Below are 17,022 nucleotides of genomic sequence, written 5' to 3'. Positions count from 1 at the left end.
TGTATTTTGTCATGAGGCTTACCTAGACGCCCAGATATTATGACAGACCAAGTACCAGATCTGTTTGGATTAAGGACAGTAATTTCTGTAGAGGGGGAAAGGTAGTGAATATGGAATTCCCAACTAGTAGGATATTGCTTTCTGTAAAGCAGCAATATAGCTCGGACACCTTTAGTCAGTCTTCAGGGGAAATATATTAACCTGCTGGGCCGCACGCACAAACTTTCTAACCTTATTGTTGACAGGTTTTATGAGCCTAACATACTTTGTGATGTATAGCATAATAACCCAGTCTATGACTGTGGGGCCTTACTCTTAATATCGGCTGCCGAGTGAATCACGCAAAATTATTGTAATGAGACAACATTTCCATACAACAGCAAAATGAGTTCATTACTCTGAGTTATATTGGTGAAGTAACCAAAATAAATTGATGGTTTTATTAAGCTGGAATCAAATTTCGTCCACAAACAGAATTAGGCAAACATGCAGACAGCAAAATGTAATAATAATTACATTAGTGTTATCAAAAAGGTTATCAGGTTGGCCTCTGCTGCTTCCATTTCATCGCTTTCAAACCAATATGCTGTTTGCATCTCTAGGATAGCGTGACATTTCCTGGCTGTGTAGGTCGATCGAAATGTATATAATTATAATTTAAATATCTGTCCAAATGTAATCGAAACCCTGTACACAGCTGTAAGAAACAGAAGGAAATGTAACTTGTAACTGGTCAACTTTGTTTTAAGCTTCAGATGAGAGGCATGAACCAACAGTTTATGTAAAAAGCTAGCAGAAACGACAGGTCCGTTTCCTCACAGCCTGCTATTGGGTCCCCAGACCTTTACAGGATAGCTGGGAGATGTAGTTCCTTCAGCACATTGTACAGGTCTCTCCCATCGTGATCAATTACTGTACACACCCAGAGAGAGGAGCCTATACTGCAGGCACTCACTCCTCTCAAGATATTTGGGATTATTATATCCGATTTTAGGTGAATTTGCCCACAAATGTTTTATCAAATAAAAAAAGACTGACCTTGGATAAAGTGATAACAGTGTGTTGACAAAACATACCATGTTTAAACTATGTAAATACAATAAAACAATTAAGAGCACACTCTACTAGAGCCCAAACCTTATGTTTCCATTAAATAAACTATCAGTAGTCATTCCTCCCAAGGTTACCATCTCTGTCAGTAGCTGGCTGTACTTTCCAGCTGTCCACTGAGGACTGCTTCAGTGCATCCTCAACATCAGCTGATTATGCTATCTATCAAGCCCAGCTGTCACTGCCCATTTAAACCTTTGTCAAGTCCTTCATGCAATGCAGCCTGCAGTAAACCAAGTAATTGCACTTTTGTAATCCAACACCTGAACATCACTTGACCTGTACATTTCTAAAAACAGATAAGCAAGATGGTGATTTTTAAAGTGTAATATTTTTGGACCTGCGTTGCATTGATGGAGGAATAGGGAGCCGTCTTGAAAAATAAACTGGAGTCGAAAAGACCATTTTCTTGTTTTTGTTGTAGTTACAGCAAGCTAAAAGAAGGAAAAACAGATGCCAGCTGCTTTTTTCTTCTTGCCAAGGCACAAACAGGATGCTGGCAGCTACAAAGATTCAATTATAAAAAGTACGGAAAATAATTAGAAAAAATAATAGCACTTGAAAAAAATGCCCCTCCAGAAATTGCGCATAACAATAAATCCGTTAATTAGCTCATTAATATTCAATTGGGGTCAGTGGACTTAATGGAACCTTTTTCATGGACCAAGGAAATGTTTAACACTCACATTTCCTCAGCCTGTTCTCATTATCAACTATGCACAGGCAGGCCTTATCAGCCCACCAGATGGCGAGGAACAATGCAGCACCATTATCGTCTTACAGCAGCGTGTGTGCCTTGTAACCGGTGTGTGCCTGGGACAGTGAAGTATAGATACTGAGGCATTTAGTGTAATTGATATGTGGTATATATCGTATTGTTTAGGCCTGTTTGTTTGCTCTGCTGGTATTCAAGGCGAGAGGAGAGGCGAAGATTGATTTTCACCGCAGCCTTTCCTGCTCTCACCGCAGGTCAGAGATAACTTGTCAACGCAGGTTTTGGGGCTGGTGTAAAATGCATCAAGGCTAAACTCTCTTGGGCATAGTGTAGGATAGGGAGTTTCATCTCTGCAAACACAAACCCTCTCATTGCTGTTACCTTGTGCATGAGACAGATGTTTTATTCAACAAGTACCTGGGATGGAGAGATGTCCGAGCAGAACTGTTTTTGCATCTCTTCTCTGTAAGGTCATTTATCATCTTCACAAATAGAAACAAATGTACTTCAACTGTAAAATGTCCTGCTCCGGATTTATGTTTTTCTGAAGCTATGAAAACAACTCTGAAGGATGCTTATCAAACACATTTATGTTACGTGTTTAAAAAGAACATCAGCCGATATATTGTTAATAAATTATGTTAAACTATCAAATATTACTGATATTACTATCATCCTCACAAATCCAGACTATATGGTGACTTCAGTTTTCATTTCCTGTACTATATCACAGTACAAGTATATGTTCCGATACTGTCTTTGCGATTACTTTTATGTTTTCTTTGATGAGTACATAAAAGAGTTCCCCGTTTAATGCAGCCTGTCATTCATTGTTCATCAGTTGATCTAAATACCAGTCAATCTGATGCTCTTTACTTCATTAAGACACCTTTTCTGGTGGCAGAGACGATCTGCTAACCTGCTATGTCCCTGCCGCTGCACTCTGTCTTTAAAAGCTTCCCAAAGATTCAGATTACCTCAAGCTATTTTCACTAACACAGCACGGCCTATCATCAAAAAGCAGACCAAGACAGAGCCACTCATGCATACACCATTTTCCAGGAAATGACTGTGACTATGGTAATGTAACGTTTAATCAGTGTAGGTATGACATTTTAAACCAATCACATATACATTACCTTTGTTGGAATCTCTTTCAGAAATCAAGAACACCAAGAAATAATGCTAGTAAGCATGTTACAGTTCTGTGAATTTCTGAGCAGAATAGATAATGCAATCTGCTTAGAAATCTTCAGTCACTGACAGTCAAAAGGGAAATTGATGCCACTTATTACAAATATGCAGTACATTTATTTTTTTATCAGCCGTTTTCCACAACACTTTGGATTAACGTGCCTCAATTCGAAAGATGAATCATGACATCGTCAATTTCTATTAACATCTGTTGTATGCATCATTATATCTACAATCGCTAAATGTCAACCTTTCAAAAGCCAACATTTATAGTCTCATCCAGGGTTATCCTCCGTTAAAAAATAAGGTGAAACATGAAGGCACAGTTTGTTTTGTCTTTGTTTGAAGCAAAGGCTGAAGATTTTTACTGAGATAAAGGATGTTGCATTTGTTCTTTACATGTCAGTTTATTGACACCGTTCTCACAGCCAAGGGAGATTATTAGGAACGATATATTATCGCTTGAAGGGAAAAACACATTTTTGTATCAATTCAGTGGTGCAGAAAGATACAGACTTAAAGGAGATCTTTTGACAACTAAGTGAAACTAAAGAAGGTACAAAAGAGAATGGGATTCGCCTGGCTGAAACAATGTAGGTAGGAGGATTTAACAAAGAAAGCATTTCTAAACAAATAACTAACAATGTCCCTCAGCTGTGGGAGCTAACGGAGCACAATGACTTGGATTGAATGTGCTGAATCTGCTACGGCTATCCCACAAATAGAGGTGATCCTAAATCATGTGCTTAAGGTTGCAGCTTGAGAGCCCAGGTGTCATGGATAATTCCTACTCAGATATCTATAGCCCACGCTATCTCACCACATTCTCTCCCTCCTAGCTTAACTTCCCCTCTGTCAAACCGGCAAGCTGCCATCCTATTGATCCCCGAACCTCCAAACGCCCACCCCCCTCCTCGGGCCCAGGCATAAGGGCAGTCACTAAACCTGTGGGCAAAGGGAAAGAGGACACTCCCCACTGAGTGCAATTGGGATTTGAGAAAGTTAAACACTTCTCAAGCACAAAATTTCAGCCTGGGCAGCAGAGAGGGGATTCTGTCCTCAGGCCTCCTGACGCTCACCTGATCAGAAGGTCAGCCCCATCCCCATAGTCCTTATGCCCATCGTGCTCTCTTGCAGCCTTCCAGTAGATCTGGAAGGGCTCAGCTTTCTCATTTACTTCAAACACTGCTGTCAACAGTTTTTGCTGCTGTCCTTGACTCTTAAAGGATACCAGGTTCATATGTTGATAGTGACACACGGCAGGGGGTGAAAGGCAAACGTGCAAAAGGGAAGAAGGGGGATATGAGGTCTTACAGTTAAACAAGGAACTTGGATGGACAAAGAAGGATAAATACAAAGAAAAAAAATATTGAAGAATACCTTAAAACACTGAAATGGTATGCAGCGTTAGTCCCCTTTAGCCATTTGCTTTGGAGGAAGGTAGTATTTCTATATTTACTGATGTTGATCATGACAGTCAATACTTTCAGCAAAGTTGTAAAGCATTAATTAATGTTTAAATAGCTATAATTGCCTCCTAGGTTTTTTTTGATGGATTACACCATACTTATTCTACAGTCACATTTCCTGACATGGAACAGGTTAGGATGAATTAATACCCCATAAATACTCCAACCAAACAGAAATATGCTTTGACTGGACCAGTGACTACATGGCGGATGCTTTCAAAGCATATGACCAAAACAAAAATCCTCATAAAATGTAAACAATGACGCTTTTAACATCTGATCCAAATAAAACTTAATGCATGTATCAATAATGCCACGCTAGCCAGCTAACCATAACACAGGTGAACATGACCTTTTATCATTACTTACAGCATTAATGCATAGAAGGTGTTGTAGGATTTGCTTGGCACAGATGCGAAGTATATTAAAGGAAGCTGTCATATCTGCATGTGCTAGTTGTTGTTTGTTGTTCTGTTGTTGAGTCGTGTTGTTCTAAACTTCACTCTCATTAGCGAGTACTTGTTCTGTACCCACGTTTGGCAGTTCTCATGTTACATCTTTGTTCTTCCATTCATACACATGAACAAATGTTATATTGTTTCAGGCACGTTCAGGACGCATAAAATGATCTCTTGAAAAAGCTTTGTTTACTAGCTTGGAACATTATCATACATCCGAGTTTGATGAATGTTGTGTATACATTGTCTAAATGTGAAAATAATGTCAATGTACAGTCAAATAACTTGAAGATGGATATGTACTAAAGATGCAGCACTACTGGAGAGTTATGCCTTACAGGTTACACAAACAGATGGCAGGAGAGGACACAGTATTCATTCAATAGTCCCCCATTATACAGCACTACAGCACCCGGGAGAAAGTACAGGATAAGACACAAAATGGTTAAACCACTTACTGGCCAAGTTAGTGGAAAAGTATTTCCAAATGCACTTTCCTCCTACTCTTGGAGTGGTTGTTTGTAACAAAACTGTTAAACAGATGGGACTAGACAGGTCAACAGCAGGCTCCATGGAGATACTGTATACACAAACTGCCTACAAGTGATTTGTTGGTCCCCACATATAATCCTGAATCTACAGTTGAAAGGTTTCCATTGTACCCTTTACACCAGTGCCCTTTTATCTATACAGACCTGTGGGTCTCCTGTAAAACAACCTGCAAGAGTGAAGGAGGGGTATTTAAAGCTGTATCGCCACTACAAAAAGAGCTGCATGTTAACAAGAACAAGACAAGCACATTACGTTCAAACAATGCTGCACTGCCTCCAATCCTGTGCTCTCTTTCACTCACTACATCCCACCCCCTCGGGGTTAGCAGACCTTCCTTCATGTTCAAAGATTATCTGTTAATCCAAAATGTGCAGGAGCATGAGACGGCAGGAAAAGAGGACCAATACTCTGGGGGGAGGGATGGGGGGATGCATGGCTTTATTTGTTTGTTGGCTTTCATATTAATCCATTGGAACACAGTGCATTTCCCCCTCTTTTCTGGGCATGTGTAAATGTTTTAGAGCCATTAAATGGAAGATGACATTTTCAATGGATAGCATGTAAAAGTATTAATTGTAAAGACCATTATTTGGTGTCCATGAGGCTGAATCAGCTTAGCCACTCCATTCCTATATTTGCATACAAAATGCTTTATTTTGGCAATCAATGAAAGTGCTCCACTGTATGTGTGGCTTATCACATGCTTGCAGGAAATGGATTCCTTAGCCATCTCGTTAAATTCTGTTGATGCAGAACAATTTGAAACATGGCACAGGCAGCAATGACATTTAAAGATGCCGCGGCTTAATTATATTTTGCAAACATTTGGGCTGTTTGTCCTCGGGGATAAAGTGCCACCACTACAAAGTTAACTTGTTAATAATTCAAATGAATCTCGCTTTTTGTCCAATCATTATCTCCTATTAGTGCTGGTTAAGGGCATTCAAGGTGCCTCAAACACACAGGGGAGACATGCTGCTATTTAACTATTCAAACAATCACATGTACATCCAGCACCAGGAACTTTGCTGCTCTTTTACCAACTACATATCTTTGGACTGATAGTACAAAACAGGAATTTAGAAAGTGGCAAATAGGGCTATATAGGAATTTGCAAATGATCACCATTGAATGACATTTTATCGGCTGTTCATCAATTACCCAAGAAAATAATCAGCAGATAAATCAATAATGAAAATAATTAACAATTGCAACTAACAGTTGAGCGCTAGCATCCCCATATTGCTAAAACTAAATGTCTAGCTTTGCCTGTATACGTCACAAACAGAAAAACATGTTTTTACATAAGCTGTAAATGTGCAATAATGAAAAGGGCTCACATACAAGCTCTATGCAACGAGAAGGGTGTTTGTTTTGTTCATGATAGTCCATTAAAGCAACACAAATTTAAATTGCATCTCTTAGTGATAGTGTATGTCTTTCTTATACTGATAAATTAAAATGTGCACAATGGAAGCCATACAACTAAAAGACAGTCAAGGTCTTGCCTATATTGTAAAGCATGTTTCGACTCCATTAATCCACCTCATTCACTTTTCACAGCTGTCTTTCTTCTACTGTATGAATACACAGGATTCAAATTGGTGACAGTGTGTCCTTCATGAAACTCAAAGCCAGGTGCGTCCCCATCAATATCAGAAAAAAGAGGAAAAAATTAAACCTCTAAATATACACTGTAGGAGTTCATTGATTTAATATACTGCCATAAGCCCTTGCTCCTACACTCGACATGCAATTTGGAAATAAATTGACTGATTTGGATAGAGGCACGGGAAGGAGGGGAAAAAAACCTGGTCTGCTCCTATTGAGTAAGGTGACATTGCGCAACAAATCACTCGCATGAATAGAGAAAGAAAACGATTTATATTTCTAAAAAGTAATTTTGTTTGGGGAAGGTGCGTTGATTGCCATATATGTGAATCTATTCCTCACTCGACTCTGGGAGCATGAACATTTTATAAAAGTCAATGTTATATTTTGCTGTTAGCATAATAATCAGAAAGGCCAGACTTTCATCCAAAGAAAAACAGAATCTCATTTATTCCAAGTACATAATAGAAGGCCAAACTGCAAAAGCCTATCTCTTCTGTGCTTTGCACACTGCTGTGCAGGAGCAGAAATCGTTGACTTTTGCAGCAGCAGAGTCCATTGTGTTTTAATTGAGCCCAATGAAGAATAATTAAGTAATTAAAGGCTTGATAAGAGGGAGGCACAGTAAACAGATAAAAGACAAGTGAGGTTATTACTGTAACAGTATGGCACGCTGCAGTGAATTGGACATACCTCCAGTATGGCATCACTACGGAAGACAAAGCATCAAAGGCACCATCCAAACCGGGCCAACAGTCTGCATGTCATTTCTTAAAAAGCGCTTGTGGTTGTGAATATGCACACAAAATGTAATACTTCCCAGCTGGATTTTGGGAATGGGAGTGCACTGTGATATTTTCACCACTCTGACATTAGCGGGTTTATTTCTTGAGTAATTGCACAGCTTGATGTGTACTCAGGGGTTTCCATGAGAACGATGAAAGTCTTATTTCAACAATGCTGCAATTATGGGGAAATATGGGAATACATTTTGAGCCAGTTCACAGTTGAGTTGACTAGAATAATAGGAATAGAAAACAGAAACAGGGAGCAAGTTGAAAATGGCAATTCAAGTCTGAACAGTTTTTAAAACACCAGTCTGTTACGAAAACAAATCCTTGCAAATAAAATCTCTAATACCCTCTATACTGCAGCACGTCCATATTACTTTGAAGTAGTTTATGGTGCCAACATTTCCCAAACATTGGTATCTGCTTTATTCAACATACAGCAGCCATAATCTCTGTTGGCATCATATGCTGGTTGGCAGTGATAATCTATAATCCATTCATCCAGAGAGGGTACACAAATGCATATTTGTTTCCTAGGATTAAAAGCTTATGGATGGTGTATGGCATGGCCAATAATGTTCATCCATGCCAGCTATGACAGAATATTCAGCTATATTGTAGATACAATGTTTGTTTAAGTCATAAGCATTTAAAATCAGTAAAAGCTAAAATGTTCCAATACTATCAGGATAGGAAAACCAAAAGTTCTGAAATGAAGATAAGTGATAAAACATTTGAAATAGTCACTTACCCCCTACCTACTGGTCTGGACCACAACGTACGTTGGCTGGAAAGGTTTTAAACATCCTTGAAAAATGTTTTATTAAATAAAGCCCATATACATTGCTGAATAAATAAGACGCCAATCAGGACACTTATACATAATCTTTCTTTAACCGAATCCCCTGCTATAGTTTTTGCGGTAGGAAATAAGTCTCAACTGGGCAACTTCCTAATCTGCTAGCTGCAGGGAGTGATTGTAAAATGACTTAAAACTAGACACATAGGTAAGCTCAAGGTAGGCCAACTGATGTTTAAATAAGTATTGTTTAAGGTGCTAAATAGGGAAATCAGAGCATATCTATGATGGAGAGGTAGCCTTCACACAACTCTCAACATGGCAACAGCCGGGCCTGCAACAAGCAGCTAACAATGCTAAAAGTGCAAACAGTGCAAACAACAACAACAAAAACAAAAACAACAACAAATAAAGCTGGCGTCGCTCTAAAATGCTCACCACTGAAAAAAACTAAAGATCTTGAAGTAATAATCATTAAACATGAGTGAACATATTCAGACAGGGTATCCAGGACAGCCTAATCTAGAGGTTCGAAGTTGCAGATTAAACTGCGGTGCCACACAATAGATTAACCATATACCTACCTCCTTATTAACCATTTCATTATATAATGACTACTAACAGTGAAGCATTTATACCCTTAGTGACCAGCAAGTTGTTGCATGCAAGAAAGTGTTCAGTGTGTTTTCACTGGAGATTTTCTGCATTTTCACAACTATATACAACACTATTAGTTTAATTTGCATAGCTGTAGGACACATTGAGCCATCCACTTTGGAATGCTCATGATGACAGATAAATCCCTGTGGGTTTCAAGAATTGCATAATAAGTGAAGCTGCATATCATCTGCATAATCAAGAACACTGATGGGTGATCTATGCAATAGGTGGCCTAGAGATGACATATAATAATAATAATAATAATAATAATAATAATAATAATAATAATAATAATAATAATAATAATAATAATAAATGGAATTTATAAAGCTCCTTTCACGGGACCCAAGGTCGCTATACATGGTGGACAGACAAAACAAAACAGACAATGAAATATAAATAAAGAACAGAATGGGGCCTAGATACGGCCCCTGGGGAACATAAATTACGACAACGACCCATATCATTGACATTATCCGCACTGGAAATTCTGATCCCTTTAAATGTTTAAAATTGAGGAAAAACATGTATGAAACAACTGTTTGAGTAGATTAACCCAACGGATGTATCAACACAATTTAACACACAGAAATATGTATGGATGAATTCTAAAGCATGATTAAACTATACAACCTAAGCACAATGTTTTCAAATATATTCTGAAAGTTTTGTAAAATATTGATATGTTCCTATCAAAAAACTCTTAGTCAACTATGAGAGAGTATCCCTTCATGTCGCTCCACTTCTTTTGAGCCTTCATTAGCCCTTTAAAATGTGTGTCTTAATGATTTGTGTATCTGTATGTAAAATAGATTGTCCAATAGCTATTCACCATTTTGAAATCATTTCCAAACTTCTAAACTTGACATATAAGGTTTGTGATAATGTTCCTCATATTAAGGCAGACACTTTCATTCAGATGGTGATGGTGAAGTGATGTCTTATTGAAGCTGACTGATATTGTCAAACATGAGCTGTATCGTCTCTAGTGAGCTATAATTGTGGTAAAAGTGCAGATGGATATCGGAAAAATAAAACAACCACCAGATCCTCCTTAGTTACTACAATCTAAAAATGGTTTGACAATTCTATTAAACATGACATTGCTGTTGGGACTCAGAGTAGGAACTCTCTGTCCTCCACAGGCTGTACCTCTGTACCTGAGCCTGCACTGCCATCTGCTGCTCTATAGTGTGATACACACACCAGAGGGTTCACAGACTGGTGGGTTAATAGGTTGTCTGTTGCATTCAAGTGCTCATCGTAAAAAACGTATTTGTAAAAGCTAGTTGTGTATTTAGGGCCATTGCTTGGGAATAATGAATGTATATTGTAGAAATCAGACAGCACAAAGCTAGTTTGTCTAATAGCAAAGAAACACTTGCACATCAGAGGCGAAATAGCAAATTAGGTTTTAACTAATTTACCCTCTTAATGTTACACAACAGTTGAGGATGCATGTATCCAGGTGTGAACAACACATTGATCCAGTGCAGAGTCATGAAACTAAGCTTAGTTTTAGCATTCCTAAAAAAATCATGGCTGAAAACAATAAAGACGATTTTTGCTAATCTCTCATTCCTTTGCCCTTAATGGCACACCGGGACATGACACCATGTCAATTACAATAATAAATATAAATTAGTAGGAATAACAGCGCCAACCCAGAGAATGTACCTGATCAATATAAAATGAGACGGACATGCCTGTACTGTATACAATTTGTATAATAACATCTGCCTGTGTTTTCTTTTCTTCTGAACAATCATAAAACAATGCACTTTCCATCTAATGCCATTACTGCCACTTTTATCTAACCAGAATTACAACTAGCAGAGAGCTTTCACAAGCATGCTCTGATCAGCCCGACAAACACTGCTCATTAAACCAGTCGTAACACATAGTAACCCAGCCAGCTTACCTTAGTTATGTCTCCTCCTTGTTCTTTTGTTCAGCTTCAGCCTGTTGCAGCCATGATCCTATATCATGGCAAAACAATAAAAAAAGTAAATATATTTTGAGACATAGAAGTTTTGATCCTATGGCTCCTCCTGGGGAAAACACACACACCCATTAAGCCAGATCTGTGTGTTAAAATGTGTGCACCAAATTTGTATACAAAAACCACAAAGCTAAATCCAGCCAAGACTGCTTTGTCCATCATTTTGTTAAACACATTTGTATGTAAATTGTAATAATAATAATAATAATAATAAATGCGCTCGCTCAGTTGAAATCCTATCTGGGGATTTGTGGTCAATATTTCGAACAGCACTTGAAGGCAGCTGGTATAATCTGGTCTAATCTGGGTAGGAACGTCACCAGATGAGAGATCACATCTGTATACTCATACTAGCTCTCCTGTTTAACTGAATGCAAAACAAATGGCTTTGTTTTGTGAGACAAAATGTCTATAACTACTTGCCAGAAGGTTACTCTTATATCATGCTCTGTTCTCTGTATGTCTCTCTTTCTGCCTAGAATGCTTTTACCCAGAGCGAAAAAGGAGATGGGACGGCCTGAGGGTAAGCTTATCAGATCATCATCCATCCATCCCGCTCCATCTCCAATGTATTTATTTTACTGTTGCTGTTGTTGTTGTTGTTGTTGTTGTTGTTGTTGTTGTTGTTGCCAGCTGTTACTTTGACTATACAGAGTGCCAGGCCAAAGTCATCATCATGTTTGCATTTATGTTACACAATGGATATGAAGAAGACAGAAAAACATGTGTATGGACTACGTTTTGAAGAAATATATAAGCCTAATGTTTTTATGAGTGATTTATTTTTAATTCACAAAAATCCATTGTATATATAAATACACACACAAGCACATGACCAAATATGTTTAGGGCTGCATTTTTTCAATAATAGCTGAAATGTGTACACTAACCTTTAAGTAGCTTAAAACACAGAAGTACATTAAGCTTCAGCATTTGTTGATAAATGTAACTTGAGATGGAGGACGTGGACACTTAAATTAATCTAAAGGGCTATTCTATTCTCACTGCCCATATATTGTTACTTTTTACCTTTTAAAAAGCTCCAGTTATGATAAAAATATTCAGAAGGAGGATTGCAATTTGAGTTTTAACAGCTTTGGTCAGAGGCCTATAAATGAGTTAATTGTGCAGAGACTGGTTCAGTTAAAAGCAACATACTGACTGTCTGCCACTAATACATTCAAGCATTGTTTTAGGCTCAAGTTTTTTTAATTGAAATATAATGTAGGCTACTAAAAATAATGATCAATAACCAACAATCGTCTAAAAAAAAATCTGATCAACCATCAACATAAAAAAACTGTTCAAACACTAAAAAGCCTAAACAGTGACCAAACACTGACGCTGACCAGCAATTATCAATAAACACAGCTTTTATCCTGATCAACAAAAAAACAGTAGTCTACCTTGTGTGTCCAGGGATAGGTCTGTCCTCTCTTCAGCAACATCTTGTTCTTCAAGGTTAAGAAAATAATGACTGAATATTAATGTTTTGAATGTAATTTATTTGATGTCTATGGTAATTACATTTTCACAATTGCTGATAGTGACCGCATGGTAGCGTCCACACAACGTTTGACTAACAGCAAATTGCGTATTTTGACTTGATATTCTGGAGTTACGCGCGTTAGTTTGAGCTCTTTGTTAGTGTGTAATTTCAAATGTATACGGCCACAATAAAGTCTTATACGGCCACAATAAAGTCTTATACGGCCACAATAAAGTCTTATACGGCCACAATTTTCACACGCTACACACGCATCTCTTCACGGCAGTAACCTGCTTATTTGCGGCCAAGACGGACAGCCTGTTTATGGTGGTTTGATTCCAATTGGTTGACACGACTGACGATCATAAAGGACGGCATTTGATTGGTGCAACAGGGCGGCAAAAATGAATGAACAGGAAATATTAGGTATTTGTTAGATCCTCATTCGTCTAACATGTAGTTGTCAAACATGTTTTGAAGAAATGTAAAATATGTCTGCAGACTATTTATTTAACACAATTTTGATCACAAATTATTATAAAATATTGGATACTGTCTACCCTCCCTGACTGTCTGACCAAAAACACATTGTTCCTTCATACTGACCCAGTAGCCTACTGCACTCTTTCTACATCCATGTCGGATAGAAGTGAATAATTGAATTTGACCAATTGGAAAATACTTGTTATGTTGGGAAACTTGCAGGCGTGGCAACAACCAACAGTCAAATCCCTGAAGAACATAGCCCTCCTAATTGCATGGTTCATTTCTGAAATAAGAAACAATGTGCTCTGATAAGGGATACATTCATGATTTTTGTCTCCTCCAGTTGGACCCGGGTACTACCCTCCTGTGATTCACCAGCTGTCATTGCCAGAGGACCCAGAGCGCTGGGGCGTGGACCCTTCTGTTTACTCATTGACACACAGTGCTGAGGTCATGGCCAAATTTAAAAGCATGGGACAAGGCAAAAAACACAACCTGATGGGTCAAGTGATACCCATATATGGCTTTGGGATACTTCTTTACATTCTTTATATAATCTATAAGGTGAGTACAATAACTGACCTGGTAGGCAGGTTTTATGAAACAACAAAACAAATTAGTTTATTGTTTATGAGTATAAAGTGTTATCAATCAGCTTTACATGCACTGCAGAATGATATTTTTAATAAATACTAATGACGAAGGCCATGGCGATCTTTGTGACCATACTTGTACTTCCTTGGCAATTTAATGAGTAGATTGTTTAAAATGACCAGAAATTATTGTTATGCTCTTTTATGCTTATTATAATTGTGTTTTGGTGTTCACAGCTGACAATAAAGAGCAATACTATGAAATCAAGAGACTACACTACAGTATCCTACTGTAAAGCAAACATGGAGAATAAGATTAGTAAGTACCTGCAGCAATTGATGGATTGTATTTGTGGTATTCTAAAAAATATGTGTTTCCTTCATGGATGTTAACAACCCTTGGGTTCCTTCCTAGTAATATATTTTAAATGTTCATAGACAATATGTTAACATTTACATAAAAAGAATTATGTGTTGATGTTAAAAGTTGTTGTGTAAATCTTGTAGAACCCGATGAGGATCTTATAAGGCTTCAGCAGAAACTTCTACAAACAGAAAAGAAGATGGAGAGGATTGTCTCCGGAAAGAGTCGTTGTTCTCGGAGGTAAGAATTATTTTTGTCTTGATATCCTCCATTTTGCCGTACTGTACTGGGACAAGAACTGGCATGGAAAATGAAAGGCCTGAAGATTAAAAGTCCACTCCATGTTTTATCTGACAGCTACTTAATTTAGAGTCCTTTTTTCACAAACCATAATTGCATACAGTAGGCCAGGGGTTCTCAAACTTTGCCATGCCAAGGACCCCCTAGCATTATCGTCTGGCGGGGACCCTCCTGTTGCAATTTTTTTTTTAAATGATGAGTACATTATGATGGAAAATATGACAAATTAATCATACAGCTTAATATATTTTTTTTGTATTTATCTTTTGTTTGTCATTCATTACATTGATTGTGTCTTCTGTTATAAACATTCTTAACACAATATTAAACAGTAATATCAACAGTAAACATATTTTAAAGTGATTTCTGTCTTTATAATATTAATATAATTTTGAACAGTAATATGAACAATTAACATATATGTTTAGCATTTTTGAAAGCTCTTTATATATAATATTCAACAGTAATATTAACAATAAACATATTTATATTCATATAAACAACAATATTTGCTACATCCATGCTCTCATCCAGCTGCAGAGCGAAATATTCACTAGCTCTCACTTGCTCCAAAAGCTGAGCAGATACTCAGTTCTCATTCATAACACTCCGTTCGATGTCTCACTATGGGATGCGCCTCAACGGGGGGTCAGCGGCCCCACTTTGAAAAACACTGCAGTAGGCTAATAAATGGAATCAATGTATATGAAGACAGAAACTATATTGCTTATAGTATATTGGAAAATATTCATATTTGGATATGCTACTAAATCATTATTTTTGGAAAGCTAAAAAAAAACAGCGACTCAGACTCAATGATGCCGTCTACTTTAAGTACGTTGTATTAGTCTTGCATTGTAGCTATACACAGAAATGTAATGTAATATAAACAAGAACCTTTTACTAAACTGTCACAGCTTGATGTACCAGAGCATTGCCATGTTGAGTGAATTTGATTCATTCTCTTCTCTGCTCTCTAGTGGAAGAAGTAAGAAGAGTAAAACTTCAATATCGAAGAAGGAGGAGAAACTACTCAAGCAACTCAGACAGATCACACAGCTGATACAAGAGGGCCGGATGGAGGCAGCCACCCCAGAGATGGAGGCTGAGGAGACCCCCTACTGTGCAGACTGGGAAGGTACACATCTCAATATCCAACTCCTCACATCATTTAACAAAATGCACTTTTGTTCCAGCATCAGATTTTGTCACCGGCGTAATGAAAGCTGTTTTCATGCAACACATCTCATACTGTTTATCAAAAAATGTATTTACTTTGTACACCAATGCAGGTTACCCAGAGGAGACCTACCCAGATTATGATGAGCCCTGGAAAAGACATGAGTTTGACATCTATAAGCTGGAGGAACCCACCTACCAGCCCACCGCCGAGGCCCTGGCAGAGAGGATGGATCAGGAGGAGGAAGAGATGAACTCAAGGAAACTATCTGTAGTGGTAGAAGAGGATGAAGAGGCAGAGGAGGAGGACGAAGAGGACGTTGAGGATAAAGAGGAAGAAGTGGATGACATAGAGGAAGGGATGGAGCAGTACGTTGAGGAGGAGGAGGAGGAGGAGGAGGAGGAGGAGGAGGAGGAGGAGGAGGAGGAGGAGGAGGAAGAAGAAGAGGAAGAGCAAGCAGAGAAAAATCATTTGCTCAGTCTTCCCTCATCCCTCCCTGTTTCAGAAAGAAGGCCGGAGAGACTTGGTTTGGAGGTGAGCAGAGAGCTACAGTGTCTCAAAGAAGGGAAGAAGCAGATTAGCTTTAGTGAACACAGAGATGTGTTTCAGTACCCTAGAGAGGATGCTTATAAAGAAGAGGAGGAAGAAGAGGAGGAAGAAGAGGAAGAGGATGATGGGACAGAGGAGGAAGTGGATGAGGAAGATCCAGTGATGGAGGCAGAGAGCCTGCAGTTCAGCTGTGAGGGTTGTCCCAACCCAGAGGAGGAAGCTGAGGAGTTTGATGAAGAGTTCCTGTTAATGTTAGAGTCTGTGGAGGGTGAAGGTCTTATCCATGCTGACATGCATAAAGAAGTCGGGGTGAGTGGGCTGAGGATGCGGAACAGGAGGGAAACATAAAACACTTTTCAGATTACCTAGAAATCTTTTTTTTTTATTTATTATTTTTTAACATAATCTACATTTTCCTCAAGTTTACTTGTATTACTGATCCCTTATACATGTAGAATATTTAACCCAGGCTGAATCAAGACATGCAATGCTGCTCTGAAAGGATGCTTTCATCAAAATATGTGGGTGTGCACGACCTTTTAAATAGCTGAATATTTGTTTTAAGTTTGTGACTGCTCATCATGTAAGGCATTATCATTTCAAAATAAGAGTAATGTTGTGGGTACAGAATGCTTTCATTATCTATGATCTCCTTGGATTACTTTAGTAGCTATTGTTATTACTTTTTATTCAGAAAATG

General features: G+C 38.2%; 1 protein-coding gene across 1 annotated transcript; it reads left to right on the top strand.

Moving 5' to 3' along the window:
* Nucleotides 1-11,766: 11,766 nt before the first annotated feature.
* ric3a (RIC3 acetylcholine receptor chaperone a) lies at nt 11,767-16,670 on the top strand. The gene is made up of 7 exons (XM_034218886.1): nt 11,767-11,884; nt 13,680-13,900; nt 14,167-14,248; nt 14,437-14,533; nt 15,574-15,731; nt 15,886-16,112; nt 16,155-16,670. The coding sequence occupies exons 1-7, from the start codon at nt 11,767-11,769 to the stop codon at nt 16,668-16,670; spliced, it is 1,419 nt and encodes a 472-aa protein (XP_034074777.1).
* The last annotated feature ends 352 nt before the right edge of the window (nt 16,671-17,022 follow it).

This window comes from Gymnodraco acuticeps, unplaced genomic scaffold (assembly GCF_902827175.1).
Source record: "Gymnodraco acuticeps unplaced genomic scaffold, fGymAcu1.1, whole genome shotgun sequence".
Lineage (NCBI taxonomy): Eukaryota > Metazoa > Chordata > Actinopteri > Perciformes > Bathydraconidae > Gymnodraco > Gymnodraco acuticeps.
The sequence above is the reverse complement of the archived record's forward strand: the minus strand, read 5'-3'. Positions and strand labels throughout refer to the sequence as shown.